The 19,019-nt window shown below is 37.2% G+C and overlaps 1 protein-coding gene across 1 annotated transcript in view; it reads right to left on the bottom strand.

Moving 5' to 3' along the window:
* TXNL1 (thioredoxin like 1) overlaps window positions 1-10,013 on the bottom strand; it is a 55,799-nt gene extending 45,786 nt beyond the window's left edge. The window contains exon 1 of the mRNA XM_077135382.1: window positions 9,738-10,013. Coding sequence (XP_076991497.1) covers window positions 9,738-9,835 — 98 coding nt within the window. The 5' untranslated portion in view covers window positions 9,836-10,013. The remainder of the gene's footprint in view (window positions 1-9,737) is intronic.
* Between the last annotated feature and the right edge of the window lie 9,006 nt (window positions 10,014-19,019).

The raw sequence follows: 19,019 nt of genomic DNA, 5'->3' as shown, positions 1-19,019 counted from the left end.
CATCAACAGACGAGTGGCTAAACAAACTGTGGCGTATACCTACGATGGAATATTATGCAGCTTTAAGACAGACTAAACTTATGAAGCATGTAATAACATGGATGGACCTAGAGAACATTATGCTGAGTGAGTCTAGCCCAAAACTAAAGGACAAATAATGTAAGGTCCCACTGATGTGAACCGACATTCGAGAATCAGCTTGGAATATATCATTGGTAACAGAGACCAGCAGGAGTTAGAAACAGGGTAAGATAATGGGTAATTGGAGCTGAGGGGATACAGACTGTGCAACAGGACTAGATACAAAAACTCAAAAATGGACAGCACAATAATACCTAAGTGTAATGTAACTAGGTTGGAACACTGAATGAAGCTGCACCTGAAATATGGTTTTTTGTTTGTTTGTTTGTGTGTTTGTATCTTTTGTTTTTGTTTTTTTTTCTTTTTCCTTTTTATATATATATATTATTAGTATTATTATTTTAATTCTCTTCTCTATATTAACATTCTATATCTTTTTCTGCTGTTTTGCTAGTTCTTTTCCTAAATCGATGCAAATGTACTAAGAAATGATGATCGTGCATCTATGTGATGATGTTAAGAATTACTGATTGCATATGTAGAATGGTATGATTTCTAAATGTTGGGTTAATTTCTTTTCTTTTTTTTGATTAATAAAAAAAATTTAAAAAAATAAAATAAAATAAAATAAAATACAAAAGGCAAAATGGTAGAGGAGAGTACTACCCAAACAGTAAAACACTAAATGTTAATGCATTGAACTCCCCAATCAAAAGACATAGACTGGCAGAATGAATTAAAAAACAGGATCCTTCTATATGCTGTCTACAGGAAACACATCTTAGACCAAAAGATAACACAGGTTGAATGTGAAAGGTTGGGAAAAGATATTTCATGCAAATAACAACCAGAAAAGAGCAGAAGTAGCTATACTAATATCCAAAAAATTAGACTTCAAATGTAAAACAGTTAAAAGAGACAAAGAAGGACACTATGTACTAATAAAAGGAAAAATTAAACAAGAAGACATAACAATCAGGGTTTATGACATATGGTATCATATCATCTGCAAACAGTGATAGTTTTACTTCTTCCTTTCCAATTTTGATGCCTTCTATTTCTTTTTCTTGTCTAATTGCTCTGGCTAGAACTGCCAACACAATGTTGAGTAACAGTGGTGATAGTGGACATCCTTGTCTTGTTCCTGATCTTAGGGGGAAGGTTTTCAGTTTTTCCCCTTTGAGGACGGTAATTAATATTCTAAAATGTCTAAAATGTCACTTTCTGTGTGAGACTAAAGCAAAAAATGTTGATTACTGACAAAATTTATATTTTCACTAGTGCATTTCCTAATATAACTTATGTAGATAGTTTGATTGAACGCCATAAGTACTTGGAATCTCAGGTAGGACATGAGATTTTGCTGGTTTGTCCAGAGTGATGCCCCGATGAATCCCAGAGTGATTCGATCAGTGAGTGGAAAAGTATCTGCAAAGCCCCCTTCGGGAAGTGGTGAGAAGAGGGAGAAATTCAACTTTCCCAAGTTGAATTCTTGATATTCTCACAAGCAGTGTGGACAACCAAAGCTATAGGCAGAGCCACCAGTCTTGGGATTTGTTCATATGAAACTTAACCCCGCAAAGGATAGGTCAAGCCTACTTAAAATTTAGGCCTAAGAGTCACCCCCAAGAGAGCCTGTTTTGTTGCTCAGATTTGGCCCCTCTCTCCAGCCAACACAACAAGCAGTCTCACCACCCTATCCCTCTCTACGTGGGACATGACTCCCAGGGGTGTGGACTTCCTGGCAACGTGGGACAGAGATTTTGGAATGAACGGAGACTCAGCATCAAGGGATTGAGAAAACCTTCTCGACCAAAAGGGGGAAGAGGGAAATGAGACAAAGTGTCAATGGCTGAGAGATTCCAAACAGAGTCGAGAGGTTATCCTGGAGGTTATCCTTATACATCAAGTAGATATCATCTTGCTATTCAAGATGTAATGGAGAGGCTGGAGGGAACTGCCTGAAAATGTAGAGCTGTGTTCCTGTAGCCATGTTTCTTGAGGATGATTGAATAATGATACAGCTGTCACAATGTGACTGTGTGATTGTGAAAACCTTGTGTCTGATGCTCCTTTTATCTACCTTGTCAACAAAGGAGTAGAACATATGAAATAAAAATAAATAATAGGGGGAACAAATGCTAAAATAAATTTAGTTTAAATGCTAGTGATCAATGAAAGCAAGGAGTAAGGGGTATGGTAGGTATAATCTTTTTTTTTCTTTCCTGTGTTCATTTTATTTCTTTTTCTATTGTCTTTTTATTTCTTTTTCAGAATTAATGCAAATGTTCTAAGAAATGATGAATATGCAACTAAGTGATGATATTGTGAATTACTGATATGTATGCTGTTTTATTTTGTTTCTTTATTTTTTTTTAATTAATAAATAAATTAAAAAAAAAAATCTCCCTGCAAGTGGGATATCACTCCCAGGGATGAGCCTGGCCCTGGCACCACAGGATTGACAATGCTGCCTTGAATAAAAGGGGGAAAAGAAGTGTAATAAATAAAGTATCAGTGGCTGAGCAAGTTCAAATAGAGTCAAGAGGCTACTCTGAAGGTTACTTTCAAATGTAAGCTTCAGCCAGACACTGCTACCTACCATAGTTTGCCAAACCCCAACAAAAACCATTCCTGTCAACCCTAAAGAACACCTAGGGCTTTATCTGAGATTCTATACAGATTCCATGCATTATGATTACTTTCCAGAAATCTACAACCTCCAGATGGGTTCCTAAGCCAGATAAGTCCTGAAATGCAGAAAGGCCAGGCCTCTCTAGAAGATCAACTAAATACAACTATGTTAAAACATTGAGTGAAGCTGCATGTGAGAATGATAGAGGGAGGAGGGCTGGGGGCATAAATGCAATCAGAAAAAAGATGATAAAGTTTGCGATGGTATAATCTAGGAGTGCCTAGAGTGTATAATAATAGTGACTAAATGTACAAATTTTAAAAATGTTTTTGCATGAGGAAGGACAAAGGAATGTCATTCCTGCAGGGTGCTGAAAATAGATGGTAATTAATGTTTTAAAATTTCACCTTATGTGTGAGACTAAAGCAAAAAATGTTTATTTGGTACAAAATTTATACTTTGACTAGTGCATTTCCTAATATAACTTATGTAGATAGCTTGATTGGACACTATAAGTACTTGGAATCTTGGGTAGGACATGAGATTTTATTGGTTTGTCCAGAGTGATGCCCCAATGAATCCCAGAGTGATTCAATCAGTGAGTGGAAAAGTGTTTTCAAAGTTCCCTTCGGGGAATGGTGAGAACGGGGAGAAATTCAACTTCCCCAAGTTGAATTTTTGATATTCTCACAAGCAGTGTGGACAACCAAAGCTATAGTCTGAGCCCCCAGTCTTGGGGTGTTTTCATATGAAATTTAACCCCACAAAGGATAGGTCAAGACTACTTAAAATTTAGGCCTAAGAGTCACCCCCACAAGAGCCTCTTTTGTTGCTCAGATGTGGCCTCTCTCTCCAGTCAACACAACAAGCAAACTCACCACCCTCCCCCTGTCTACGTGGGACATGACTCCCAGGGTTGTGGACCTTCCTGGCAATGTAGGACAGAAATCCTAGAATGAGCTGAGACTCAGCATCAAGGGATTGAGAAAACCTTCTCCACCAAAAGGAGCAAGAGTGAAATAAGACAAAGTGTCAATGGCTGAGAGATTCCAGAGTCAGAGATTATCTTGGAGATTATTCTTACGCATTAAGTAGATATCATCAAGTTATTCAAGATATAATGGAGAGGCTAGAGGGAACTGCCTGAAAATGTAGAGCTGTGTTCCAGTAGCCATGTTTCTTGATGATGATTGAATAATGATGTAGCTTTCACAATGTGACTGCGTGATTGTGAAAACCTTGTGTCTGACGCTCCTTTTATCTACCTTGTGAACAGACGAGTAGAACATATGGAATAATAATAAATAATAGGGGGAACAAATGTTAAAATAAATTTAGTTTGAAATGGTAGTGATCTATGAAAGCAAGGAATAAGGGGTATGGTATATATAATTTTTTTTTCCTGTTTTCGTTTTATTTCTTTTTCTGTTGTCTTTTTATTTCTTTTTCTGAGTTGATGCAAATGTTCTAAGAAATGATGAATATGCAACTATGTGATGATATTGTGAATTACTGATTATATATGTAGAACAGAATGATCATATGTTAATGTTTTTGTTCGTTTGTTAAATTTTTTAAATTAATAAATAAATAAATTTTTAAAAAAATGCTCAACTAGTTCCATCCCCCATCCCATATTACTGCAGCCCCTTTCAACATGAAAAAGCTAGAATGGACATAGCCCAGATACTCCTAAAGAGTGGGAAAACTATCTGAGGAGATGGTGGAGTTATACAGAGAAGACAGAATTTAACAGGTGAGTATAACTGCTGAATCATTATACTGATATTTTTTTTAGTCTCCAGTGTTGTGGAGCAGCTAGAAGTAAAAACCTAAAATTGTGGAACTGTAGCCTGTACCAAACTCTGAAATCTGTTCTACAGCTAATTGTTGTGCTGTGCTTTGATGTTTATTGCTTTTCTGTATTTATGTTATTTTTCACAATTAAAAAAGTGGGAAAAAAATCACATGAAAGTCAGTTTAAGGAAGTGGAAAATGAATAAGCTACTTTTGTAGATAACTTTTCCTAGTTTTTTCAATTCCTTTTATAGACTAGCCTTACTTCCTTATTTAAAAACCTAAAGCAATACAAAAAAAATGAAACTTAAATCTGACCTAGAATCTAGCTAGCAATTTTCCACAAATACAGGCACAACCACTGGGATACTTTCTGCAAAATCCTAAATGTGGGAACTCTATGGGCAAATGATCCAATTTCTTCAACAAAATGGGGGCGGGGATGGGGGAGATAGACACATACGGATGGAGGGGCTACCTGTAGACAAAAAGAGACTGAAGAAGCACATCAATCAACTTCCAATATATAAATTATTTGGGTTCCAATTCAAATAAACTAAAAAATTTTGAGACCAAAAAAAAAAAATTAAAGGAGCATCTATGCTGTGACTGACACAGATCAGTTATTTTATGTTTTTATTTTAGATCTTCACAAGGGGAAAACTACAAATAATGAGTTTTATATCATTAATTTAAATTTGTTACAGGTTTTCATGTTCAGGATTAACAATTTTTTTTAACTTGGGTGAAAGTACTTGTGACAGTTTTTCACCTTAAGACAACTGACGTATGCCAATTATTTGTGTGCATGTGAAAATAGTTCAAAATTGAATTGAAATATGCAAATTTTAAAAAGAATACCTACAGATCAATAAGAATATGACTGACACACAAAATGAAAATGGGTAAACTTCTGAACAGGTGGTTTGATAAATTATCCAACCAGTCAATAAATAGGAAGTGGTTTTTTACTTCATTAGCCATCAAGGAAAAGACCATTAAAACCACCCCCACCAAAATAGCTAAAGCAAAGTATCAAGTGGTGTCAAGAATGTGGAGAAATTCGTGTAACTTGGGGGGGGGGGGCAAAAAAAAGGGCAAGATCTACTCAAGCTAGACATCTGCTTACCCTATGACCTAGCAAGTTCATTCCTGAGATCGTATACATATTCAACAGAAATGTGTGCATATGTTTGTCTTAGGACAGTTGCAAAAATACTGATAGCAGCAATATTTCCAACAGCCAAAAAATGACAATTACACAAATTCCTATCAACAGCAAAAAGGGTAAATGAATCGTGGTTATCCATACAATGTATACAACAATTAGAATGATTGATATAAATACGCAAAAACATGGATGAATCTCATAAATAACATTTAGGAAAAGAAATCAACTACAAGAGTACACTATATGATTCCATTTATATAAAATTCAAACACAGGAAAAATTAATAAATGACATTATAAATCAGAATAATGATTGCCCTTGTGAGAGAAAGTGACAGGAGTGAGGCATAAGGAAGACTTCTGAATGCTAGTAATGTTCTGGTTTTTATCTGGAAGCTGATTAAACACGTGTGCTCAGTTTGAGAAAAGTCATTAAACTGTAAATCTATGATTGTGCACTATGTATGTTTATCTCATCAGAATTTCACATAAAATGAGCAAAATCTTGGATTTAGCAGGGAGGATACGGCAAGAAAAAGCAAATCCTTAAAGCACAAAATGAGAACATTTTAACCTCAAAGAACTTAGGACTGTCCCTCCATTCTTAACTTTTTTTTTTTTGGGGGGGGGGGTGGATGGTCCAGGAATTGAAGCCAGGTCTCCTGCATCATTCTTAACATTTTAATCAGCATTTCATCCAGAGCCATCCTGAAAAGCTAAGAAAATTACCATTAAGTTCTTAAATATTAAACTTCCTTCTGAAAGTAGATTTTTGGATCTAACAATTTCAAATAGGCTCAAAGACACAACTAAAAAGACAAACATTTACAATAAACTAAATCTACAGGTTTAGTTTAGCAAAATACTTCTATCTATTAAGTCTTAAACATTAGCGATGATAGTATAAATTGCACCTCCTTTGGGGAGGGCCATTTGGTCATTAACTATCAATTTTAAATGAACATAACCCAACAATGTCACTTCCAAAAGTCTAACCTATTTTAACACCTACTCAATTTCACAATAATATGTATAAAGTTCACTACAACATGTTTACAATAGTAAAAAAATTAGAGACAATCCAAATGTCAATCAATTGAAAAATGCTTTAAAAGTATGACACATCTTACGCCAAGGACCAATTATAGTTTAAAAGGTGAAAGTAGAGAATGTAATGCTTACTGTACTTTCACAGATGTTACAAACGAACCACAGGTATTTACATTCCTGAAAACCACTTTCTGCAAAAGCATGGACTCAAAACAAGAGGACTTATGTGAAAAATAAGGTTGAGGCAAACCACTTGAAACCTATGCAACTTTGTCCAGATCACTACGAAAAACAGTAAGTAGTACTAAGGTAATAATTTGGGACAATCAGGCAGGTGGCTCAACTTTGGAGGCCGCCTCAGAGGATATTTAAAACGGACAAAAATAAAACAGTAAAAATGCCAGCTTACAGGTGCTGTGATAATGTTGATGGATGTGAAGCTCTGAGCCAGTGAGGCTGACATCAGGTTAGGAGGCTGCAATGCTGAGAATAACCTCTGGGAAAGAAGTGTGAGTACAGGAGCTCATGTTTAATTTTATTAATTTGGTCTCCACCTGTGTGACTGAGGGCTTTTCTGCTTCCTACTGAGGGTTTTATTTCTATTTCTGCTCTTCACTACTTAGGAAAAGTCCCTCCAAAAATACTGCTACATTATACTGAAACCATCTGTCAACTGACCAATCATGTATGAGCTAATGATATTAAGGAAACACTCCTCACAGCTGACCAAGACTACTAAAATAATGGTTACCTTGCAAATAACTGTTTCAAAAGCTAACCTTATCTACATCCTCTATTTAATTTTAATTAGCCAGCATACGTTGGAACTTCAAAAGTCAAAAGAAGTCATGGAAGGTAGAGGAGCTAATATACACAGTAGCAAATGTTCACACTATAATCAGTCAAATGAAGTTACTGCTTATTTTAAAAAAGATGTTTTTCTTCGTTAACATTATCAACTTTCAAGAGTAAATTTAAATTTCAATTAACTGGGATCATGAACAAGTCACCTGATTTACCTGTATAAAACAATAAGGGACTAGATTTTTCCCAAGGGCCTTTGCTAGTACTAAAAATGAACTGTTGTTAATGATACCTGTAAAGAGATTTCCCCAAGTTAGTGTAAATAATACCAGGGTGTCAAGATAAATAAGCGGAGTCTTCTAATTCTCCTAACTAGGCCCTAACACAGTGGAAAAAGAGATCTGTAAATACACACACTTGGCTGAAATCTTAGTTCTAAATATGTAATTCCAACATGTCACTCTCATACAGGAACATTACACAAGCAATATGGAAGGTCCACCAGCTCTGCAACCTGTAAATTATGTTGAGAATTACCAAGCAGTTAACATCTTTCAAGATCCCTGTCCTCTTAAGTCAAGTCAAACACTGAATCTGGTCAAACCCGGACATCTGACCACCTATCTATACCAGAAATCTCTCTTCTATAATTTGTGTAATAAGATACAATTGCTGGATACAACCCAGAATATGTTGAGCAGATAATTAAAAAGCACTGACGAAGTCCCTTGAGTGATGGAAGAAAAAATATGGAACTATTAAACTTTATCGCCGGGGAAACCCCTGATACCCTCTTAAACATTAAGGACTCACAAGTTAATAGGCCATGCCCTTAATCTTGAGGCTTGCTCTTGTGAAGCTTATTTCTGAAGCAGAGAAGCTAAACGTACCTATAATTCTGCCCAAAGAGTTAGTTCCAGAAGGCCTCTTTTGCTGCTCAGATGTGGCCTCTGTTCTCTAAGCCCACCTTTGCAAGTAAAATCCCTAAGCGGGACATGACATCCAGTAGTGAAAGTCTCCCTGGCAACATAGGATATGACTCTCATGAGATCTACAAAACCTTCCTGAAGAAAAGGGGGGAAAAGAATTGTAACAAAACAAGGTATCAGTGGCCAACAGCATTCAAAAAGAGTCAACAGGCTACTCTGGAGCCTTCTCTCATGCAAGTTTCAGCCAGATATTGCTATTTACCATGGTTTGCCAAACTCCAACCAAAACAACTCTGGTCAACCCTAGAGAACACCCAGGGCGCCATCTGAGATTCTACAAAAGTTTCATGCACTATGATTACTTTGTAGAAACTTACAACCTCCAGATAGGTTCCTAGGCCAGATAAGTTCTGGAACTCAGAGGGTCCAGACTCTCCAGAACATCAACCAGTTCCATCACCCATCCATTGTTATTGACAGCCCATTTCAACATGAAAAATACCCCTAAAGATTGGGAGAAAGATCAAAGGAGAAGGAGGAGTTATAACAGAAGACAGGATTTAACAAATGAGTATGATTCCAGCGTCTTGGAGCAGCCAGAAGGAAAAAACTAAAATTGTGGAACTGTAACCCATACAAACTCTGAAATGTGTTGTATAACTAATTGTTGCAGACTGCTTTGAAATTTATTGCTTTTGTATATATGCTATTTTTCACAATAAAAAAGATGCCATTGCATATATAGCGATCCTAAGCCTCAAAGTTACCAGCCAAACGATGAACAAAAACATTAAGAAAATTAAAATTAGGATCCTAATCCAACATAAGCTTCATTTTAAATGCATTAATTAAGCGTAAAGACTAACCACGACGCAGATTGGCTGAACGCCCCACTGACTCTTACCAAAAGCTTTACAAAAATGCAGGTGGTGAAGAGAATCAAAGTGGTCAGTAAATTAAGCTTTTGAAGTTTCTAATATGCAAATGACAGCTGTCTCCCCGGAAAGAATGGGACAGGACCAAGTAGGGGCGACGAGAAAGACTACCATAGACTTGGGGTTCCAGGGCTGGGGAAGGCGGCCTGCTAGGCCTCCGTGCCGGTCTGGAAATCCTCCTTTGAACGAATCCGGGGTTCAACCGAGAAGTGAGGCCTAACCCTGGCAGCAGCGTGGGGCTGCAGCCAATACAGAATAATCTGGAGCAAGAGACGAGCGGAGCCGCGACCGCAAAGCAATGACAAGGAGACCCGTACGGTTCGGGCCCGGCCTCACCCTCTCATGGTGAACTTGACCACGGTGAGTCTGGAGCCCGCGCCGCTCAGCTCGGGCTGGAAATCCGGGTCGCTCCCGACCGGCTTCACTCCCACCATCCTCACAGACCTCGGCAGAGGGCCGCGACACCGCCGGATTCAAAATTAAGGAAGACCCAGGAAGGCCAAGCTGTGGAAAAAGGAGGTGGCGACCGCGACGTCTTTTCCCCGGGATCTCAATGCCGAGTCACGCCAGAGAGCCGAGCGGCCGGGGGGGGGCGGGGACGGGAAGCGGGGAGGAGAGAAACGAGGGAAGGCGTGCGGTTCCCAGCAGCCCCCGCGCGGCGCGGCGCCGGCGCTTTCGCATACTAGCGTCATTTCCTCGTCGCCCGTTTTGCCCCCACCGCCCAATCCTAAAACACGAACCGTGGCCCCACCCTCGACTGAAGAATATTACGCTCCCTGTTGCGACGTAAGCGCAGACGCATGCAGGTTATAAGTGTCCGCCTAGAATGCTTTGCAAAATTCTTGTTTTTTTCGCATTTCCCAGACCCTAGGGGTTTGCTTGAGAGGGTACTTGGTTTGGGAAAATGGGATTTTTTTTTTTCGGCGTTCATACTTGCAGCCTAAGGCCTTAAGCGCCCCCTGGGAAGTACTTTGTGGATAGTCCTATTCGAGGCAGTCACCACAGATTAGACGGAACAGATTTAGGAGTATTTTGTTAATGGAGCTCATAACATAAGGATTCTCTCCATGCGGTCGGTCATTCAGTAAACACTGTACACATCTGTCTTTAAGTTGTGCACAAAAAGATGAAGACATCATCCCTTCAGGAAGCCCATAGACTAATGACAGACACACGAAATAGTTTGCACAAGAAACAGTGGAATCAAATGGAATGGGAGGGTGGGGTACGGCAACTTGCCGAATGTGACTCCGAAAGTGAATCCTGAAAGAAAAGCAGGGCTGAGCCAAATGGTGACAGATGACTCCGAGGCAAAGGAACCACCAGCGGGTGCAAGTGCATGGTTTAGCTAATGTTTAACACATTATGTGCCTTAAATATGGTATTAATTATATTTTATGTCAATTATAATACATAATAAGATTTTACATTGATTATATATTCGCTCATTTAATCATTTCAAAAAACCCTATGAAGTAGGTTCTATTATTTCATGGGTAGAATAATTTCCCCAAAGTCACACACCTTGCAGGAAATGAAGCCGGTATTCAAGTACACCACAGTGCTCACTGCTAAAATACTAAGCTAAGTGACAAATTAAATGATTTGCTTTTGGATTTAGCTTAAGAGATGATTGTAGAGGAAGATAAAGGTCAGATCAGGAATAATAGTTAAGCAATTTGGGATTTTAACCTTTAGGCAGTGGAGGAATCATTTCAGTGTACTTTTGATTTTGGTAATTCAAATGTCTTAGGAAAACTTGTGAGGTAGTAGTGAAGAGGATGGAAGGCCGGGAGACCAGTTTAGGCAGCTACTTTGGTACTCTAGGAACAAAATTACAAGAGCAGCTGCAGTGAAAATGAAGAGGAAGGATATATTTGAAAAACAAGATAAATGCTGCAGTGTTTAGAGACCAATTGAGCAGATTTAGTGAGATGACAGGGAAAATCTAGGACGATTCAAATATTTCCATCTTGTGGCTCTTTTTACTGAATTGTAATGCCTGTAGGACATCCGCATAAGGTGCACAGTAGATGAAGGATGCGTCTGGAGCTAAAGAAAAAGAATAGGCTAAAGTTACAGATTTGGGAAAATAGTTTGGGTGATGGTTGGACACCAAGAAGTGTATAGCTTTGCTTTAATTGGGAACTGCCCCAATTAAAGCAAGGCTATAAAAATGTGCAAATTAAGGCACCAACAAGAAGATTACCTTCACTCAAGAAAGGTTGATGAAGTTCAGAGTTTCTCTCTTGATTGAAAGGCACGTGATGAACATAGTGGTGTCTGCTAACTTGCTCTCTGGGCTTCTTGTCTCATGAAGCTCCCCTGGGGATATATTCCTTACTCATTTCCAAAGGTGTCTGGCAGTGTCAACTCTGAGCTTCGTGGCTCTGCGTGGCTCTGCTGTGGGTTTCTCGTGGCTCTTAAAAGGGACTCTCCAAAATGTTTCCTCTTTTAAAGGATTAATGGATGGAGTAATAACTCCATGAAAGCTATTTGATCAAAAGTTACCACCCACAAATGTATGGGTCGCATCTCCATGGGAACACAAAATGCTCCCAGCCAGCAATATTGAATGAGGATTAAAGGACATGGCTTTTCTGGAGTCTACCAAAGATTCAAACTGGCACTGCACGAAACTGTGAGAAGCCTCTAGAACCTGAGGACAACTTCCAGCTGACAGCCACAAGAAGCCGGGCTCTTAATTATACAGCTGCATAGAAGTGAATGATCCTGAATGGTTTTGGAATCAAATTCTTTCCTAGTCAGGCCTCCAGATGAAAATGCAGACTGACTGATACCTTGAATGCAGCCCTGTGAGATCATGAGCAGAGGACCCAGCTAAACTGTGTGTCAACTGTATCAAAAGAAATTGTGAGACAATGAATGTGTGTTGTTTTAAGCCACTAACTTTGTGGTAATGATATGCATTAACAAAAAACGAATACAATATTAGTAGGAAAAGCACAGCTCTTGTATTGGTCAAAAGTTTTCAATTGCTCTTCACGGTGTTTGGAATAAAGTTCAAAAAGTTTATATGGACATTCAAAGCTTCTCATTATCTGGCCTTTTTCTATTTTTCTCCTTGTACTTTCTTATCACTGGGCCCAATCTACTTTTTTTTTCCGCATGGGCAGGCACCGGGAATTGAACTCAGGTCTCAAGGCATGGCAGGTAAGAGCTCTGCTTGATGAGCCACCATGGCCTGCCCCCAATCTTTTCAACATGTTCCCACTATTTCCTCTTCATGACCTTATACTTCCTCCAAATTTGTTTATTGTATATAACAATGTTTTACATCTCAGTATTGTGACGCAGTTGTTTCCCTTTCCCAATTCCTGCTATTCGAAATCTATCCATTTTTCTAGAGCTTCATAAAATGTAATGTGATTATCCCTCATCACACCAACCTAAAGTAATGAATGAATCTTTCCCCCCACTGATGGTTATGTTTTGTTTTTGTTTTTTTATTTTGGATGGTTAGGTTTTGGTAGCAAGTAGGCCTGGTAATGATGCCCAGTTGTCTGGTCAGGAAAGCACTGGCCTAACTAACCATTGTTGCAAGAGTATTTCATGGCTGATTGATAAATCAGAAGACTGGTTTATTAAATCATCAGTCAATTGCAGCTGTGACTGATTACATCTACCATCAACTGAGGGCATGCCTCCCACAAATGAAATAATCCAATCAATTGAAGACTTTTAAGGAAGAAGAGATTTTTCACTTCCTATTCAGCCAGGGAGCCTCTTCTGTGCAGTTCCTCCAGACCTTTCATTGGAGCTGCCAGCTTCACAGCCTGTCCTGTGGGTTTTGGACTCTTCCATACCCATGGCTGTGTAAGACAACTTTATAAATCTCATATTTACAGATATCTCCTGTTGGTTCTATTTCTCTAGAGAACCCTGACTAATAACCCCCATACCTCTTTTTGTGTGTGTACTTTTCAAACTGCACTATATTGTAGCCATATATCTTGAGGGTTAGCTGTCAATTTTTTAAGCTGCCCAGCCTCCAAAACATTTTCCAATGACTAGGGGTTTACCACCTCCTGAACTTGGTGGGACGCACACTAGTTTTCTATATAGAAATTGAACATTCCAGATTGTTGTTTTTTCAGCTTTGCTTTCCCCTAAAGCTCAAAAAATATGTTGAACTGAATTTTTATTTATTTTTATTGCTGTATATTCTATATTCACATGCCATGTAATCATCCAAATTACAATCAGTGGTTCACAATATCATCATATAGCTGTGCATTTATCATCACAGTAGACCTTTTCTTTTTTGTGAAAAGTAACCTATATACAAACAAGCAATGAATTTCAAAGCACATCACAATAGTTAGTTGTAGAACATATTTCAGAATTTGGTATGGATTACAATTCCACAATTTTAGGTTTTTACATCTAGCTGTTCTGAGATACTGGAGCCTAAAAGAAATATCAATATAATGATTCAGCAGTCATACTAATTTGTTAAATCAGTATAACTGATTTATACAGAATTAAATCTCTGTATAACTCCATCATCAACTTTGATCTTTCTCCCACTCTTTAGGGGTATTTGAGCTGTGCTCAGTGTAACATTTTCATGTTGGAAGGTGTTGTTGATAATATGGGATAGGGGAATGGAACTATTTTTTTTCTCTCTCTTTCTCTTTTTTTTTTTTATTAATTAAAGAAAAAAAAAGAAATTAACCCAACATTTAGAAATCATTCCATTCTACATATGCAATCAGTAATCCTTATATCATCACATAGATGCATGATCATCATTTCTTAGTACATTTGCATCAATTTAGGAAAAGAACTAGCAAAACAACAGAAAAAGATATAGAATGTTAATATAGAGAAAAAAATAAAAATAATAATAATAGTAAAAAAAAAAGAAAAGGAAAAAGAAAAAAAAAGACAAACAAACAGACAGACAAAAAAAAACCTATAGCTCAGATGCAGCTTCATTCAGTGTTGTTTTTTTTTATTAATTAAAAAAAATTAACTAACACAACATTAGAAATCAATCCATTCTACATATGCAATCAGTAATTCTTAATATCATCACGTAGGTGTATGGTCATCATTTCTCAGTACATATGCATCGATTTAGAGAAAGAAATAGCATGACAACAGAAAAAGAAATAAAGTGATAACACAGAGAAAACACAAATAAAAATAAAAAGTACAAAAATATATAAGAGAAAGAAAAAAAAAACAAAAAAAAACTATAGATCAGATGCAGCTTCATTCAGTGTTCCAACATAATTACATTACAGTTAGGCAGTATTGTGCTGACCATTTTTTTTTTTTTTTTTTAGACATCATACCATTCTACATATGCAATCAGTAATTCTTAACATCATCACATAGATGCATGATCATCGTTTCTTAGTACATTTGCATCGGTTTAGAAGAACTAGCAGTATAACAGAAAAAGTAGAATGTTAATATAGAGAAAAAAAATAAAAGTAATAATAAGAAGAACAAAACAAACAAAACAAAACAAAACAAGAACCTATCGCTCGGATGCAGCTTCGTTCAGTATTTTAACATGATTACTTTACAATTAGGTATTATTGTGCTGTCCATTTTTGTATCTAGTCCTATTGCACAGTCTGTATTCCATCAGCTCCAATTACCCATTATCTTACCCTGTTTCTAACTCCTGCTGAACTCTGTTACCAATGACATATTCCAAGTTTATTCTCGAATGTCGGTTCACATCAGTGGGACCATACAGTATTTGTCCTTTAGTTTTTGGCTGGACTCACTCAGCATAATATTCTCTAGGTCCATCCATGTTATTACATGCTTCATAAGTTTATTCTGTCTTAAAGCTGCATAATATTCCATCGTATGTATATACCACAGTTTGTTTAGCCACTCGTCTGTTGATGGACATTTTGGCTGTTTCTTTGCAATTGTAAATAACGCTGCTATAAACATTGGTGTGCAAATGTCCGTTTGTGTCTTTGCCCTTAAGTCCTTTGAGTAGATACCTAGCAATGGTATTGCTGGGTCATATGGCAATTCTATATTCAACTTTTTGAGGAACCGCCAAACTGCCTTCCACAGTGGTTGCACCATTTGACATTCCCACCAACAGTGGATAAGTGTGCCTCTTTCTCCGCATCCTCTCCAGCACTTGTCATTTTCTGTTTTGTTGATAATGGCCATTCTGGTGGGTGTGAGATGATATCTCATTGTGGTTTTGATTTGCATTTCTCTAATGGCTAGGGACATGGAGCATCTCTTCATGTGTATTTCCTCTTCTGAGAGGTGTCTGTTCAAGTCTTTTTCCCATGTTGTAATTGGGTTGGCTGTCTTTTTGTTGTTGAGTTGGACAATCTCTTTATAAATTCTGGATACTAGACCTTTATCTGATATGTCATTTCCAAATATTGTCTCCCATTGTGTAGGCTGTCTTTCTACTTTCTTGATGAAGTTCTTTGATGCACAAAAGTGTTTAATTTTGAGGAGTTCCCATTTATTTATTTCCTTCTTCAGTGCTCTTGCTTTAGGTTTAAGGTCCATAAACCCGCCTCCAGATGTAAGATTCATAAGATATCTCCCTACATTTTCCTCTAACTGTTTTATGGTCTTAGACCTAATGTTTAGATCTTTGATCCATTTTGAGTTAACTTTTGTATAAGGTGTGAGATACGGGTCTTCTTTCATTCTTTTGCATATGGCTATCCAGTTCTCTAGGCACCATTTATTGAAGAGACTGTTCTGTCCCAGGTGAGTTGGCATGACTGCCTTATCAAAAATCATATGTCCATAGATGAGAGGGTCTATATCTGAGCACTCTATTCGATTCCATTGGTCGATATGTGTATCTTTATGCCAATACCATGCTGTTTTGACCACTGTGGCTTCATAATATGCCTTAAAGTCCGGCAGCGTGAGACCTCCAGCTTCGTTTTTTTTCCTCAAGATACTTTTAGCAATTCGGGGCACCCTGCCCTTCCAGATAAATTTGCTTATTGGTTTTTCTATTTCTGAAAAATAAGTTGTTGGGATTTTGATTGGTATTGCATTGAATCTGCAAATCAATTTAGGTAGGATTGACATCTTAACTATATTTAGTCTTCCAATCCATGAACACGGTATGCCCTTCCATCTATTTAGGTCTTCTGTGATTTCTTTTAACAGTTTTTTGTAGTTTTCTTTATATAGTTTTTTTTCTCTTTAGTTAAATTTATTCCTAGGTATTTTATTCTTTTAGTTGCAATTGTAAATGGGATTCATTTCTTGATTTCCCCCTCAGCTTGTTCATTACTAGTGTATAGAAATGCTACAGATTTTTGAATGTTGATCTTGTAACCTGCTACTTTACTGTACTCATTTATTAGCTCTAATAGTTTTGTTGTGGATTTTTCCGGGTTTTCGATGTATAGTATCATATCGTCTGCAAACAGTGATAGTTTTACTTCTTCCTTTCCAATTTTGATGCCTTGTATTTCTTTTTCTTGTCTAATTGCTCTGGCTAGAACCGCCAACACAGTGTTGAATAATAGTGGTGATAATGGACATCCTTGTCTTGTTCCTGATCTTAGGGGGAAAGTTTTCAATTTTTCCCCATTGAGGATGATATTAGCTGTGGGTTTTTCATATATTCCCTCTATCATTTTAAGGAAGTTCCCTTGTATTCCTATCTTTTGAAGTGTTTTCAACAGGAAAGGATGTTGAATCTTGTCAAATGCCTTCTCTGCATCAATTGAGATGATCATATGATTTTTCTGCTTTGATTTGTTGATATGGTGTATTACATTAATTGATTTTCTTGTGTTGAAACATCCTTGCGTACCTGGGATGAATCGTACTTGGTCATGATGTATAATTCTTTTAATGTGTTGTTGGATACGATTTGCTAGAATTTTGTTGAGGATTTTTGCATCTATATTCATTAGAGAGATTGGTCTGTAGTTTTCTTTTTTTGTAATATCTTTGCCTGGTTTTGGTATGAGGGTGATGTTGGCTTCATAGAATGAATTAGGTAGTTTTCCCTCCACTTCGATTTTTTTGAAGAGTTTGAGGAGAGTTGGTACTAATTCTTTCTGGAATGTTTGATAGAATTCACATGTGAAGCCGTCTGGTCCTGGAGTTTTCTTTTTAGGAAGCTTTTGAATGACTAATTCAATTTCTTTACTTGTGATTGGTTTGTTGAGGTCATCTATTTCTTCTTGAGTCAAAGTTGGTTGTTCATGTCTTTCCAGGAACCCGTCCATTTCATCTAAATTGTTGTATTTATTAGCGTAAAGTTGTTCATAGTATCCTGTTATTACCTCCTTTATTTCTGTGAGGTCAGTAGTTATGTCTCCTCTTCCATTTCTGATCTTATTTATTTGCATCCTCTCTCTTCTTCTTTTTGTCAATCTTGCTAAGGGCCCATCAATCTTATTGATTTTCTCATAGAACCAACTTCTGGTCTTATTGATTTTCTCTATTGTTTTCATGTTTTCAATTTCATTTATTTCTGCTCTAATCTTTGTTATTTCTTTCCTTTTGCTTGCTTTGGGATTAGTTTGCTGTTCTTTCTCCAGTTCTTCCAAGTGGACAGTTAACTCCTGCATTTTTGTCTTTTCTTCTTTTCTGATATAGGCATTTAGGGCAATAAATTTCCCTCTTAGCATTGCCTTTGCTGCGTCCCATAAGTTTTGATATGTTGTGTTTTCATTTTCATTCGCCTCGAGGTATTTACTAATTTCTCTTGCAATTTCTTCTTTGACCCACTCGTTGTTTAAGAGCCTCCATGTATTTGTGAATTTTCTGGCACTCCGCCTATTATTGATTTCCAACTACATTCCTTTATGATCTGAGAAAGTGTTTTGTATGATTTCAATCTTTTTAAATTTGTTAAGACTTGCTTTGTGACCCAGCATATGGTCTATCTTTGAGAATGATCCATGAGCACTTGAGAAAAAGGTGTATCCTGCTGTTGTGGGATGTAATGTCCTATAAATGTCTGTTAAGTCTAGCTCATTTATAGTAATATTCAGATTCTCTATTTCTTTATTGATCCTCTGTCTCGATGTTCTGTCCATTGATGAGAGTGGTGAATTGAAGTCTCCAACTATTATGGTATATGTGTCTATTTCCCTTTTCAGTGTTTGCAGTGTATTCCTCACGTAATTAGGGGCATTCCGGTTCGGTGCATAAATATTTATGATTGTTATGTGTTCTTGTTTAATTTTTCCTTTTATTAGTAGATAGTGTCCTTCTTTGTCTCTTTTAACTGTTTTACATTTGAAGTCTAATTTTTTGGATGTTAGTATAGCTACTCCTGCTCTTTTCTGGTTGTTATTTGCATGAAATATCTTTTCCCAACCTTTCACTTTCAACCTATGTTTATCTTTGGGTCTAAGATGTGTTTCCTGTAGACAGCATATAGAAGGATCCTGTTTTTTAATCCATTCTGCCAATCTATGTCTTTTGATTGGGGAATTCAGTCCATTAACATTTAATGTTATTACTCTCTGGATAATATTTTCCTCTACCATTTTGTCTTTTGTATTATGTACATCATATCTGATTTTCCTTCTTTCTACACTCTTCTCCATACCTCTCTCTTCTGTCTTTTCGTATCTGACTCTAGTGCTCCCTTTAGTATTTCTTGCA

Source organism: Tamandua tetradactyla, chromosome 18 (genome assembly GCF_023851605.1).
Source record: "Tamandua tetradactyla isolate mTamTet1 chromosome 18, mTamTet1.pri, whole genome shotgun sequence".
NCBI classification, from domain to species: Eukaryota; Metazoa; Chordata; class Mammalia; order Pilosa; family Myrmecophagidae; genus Tamandua; species Tamandua tetradactyla.
This window is presented reverse-complemented; position numbering and strand designations above follow the sequence as displayed.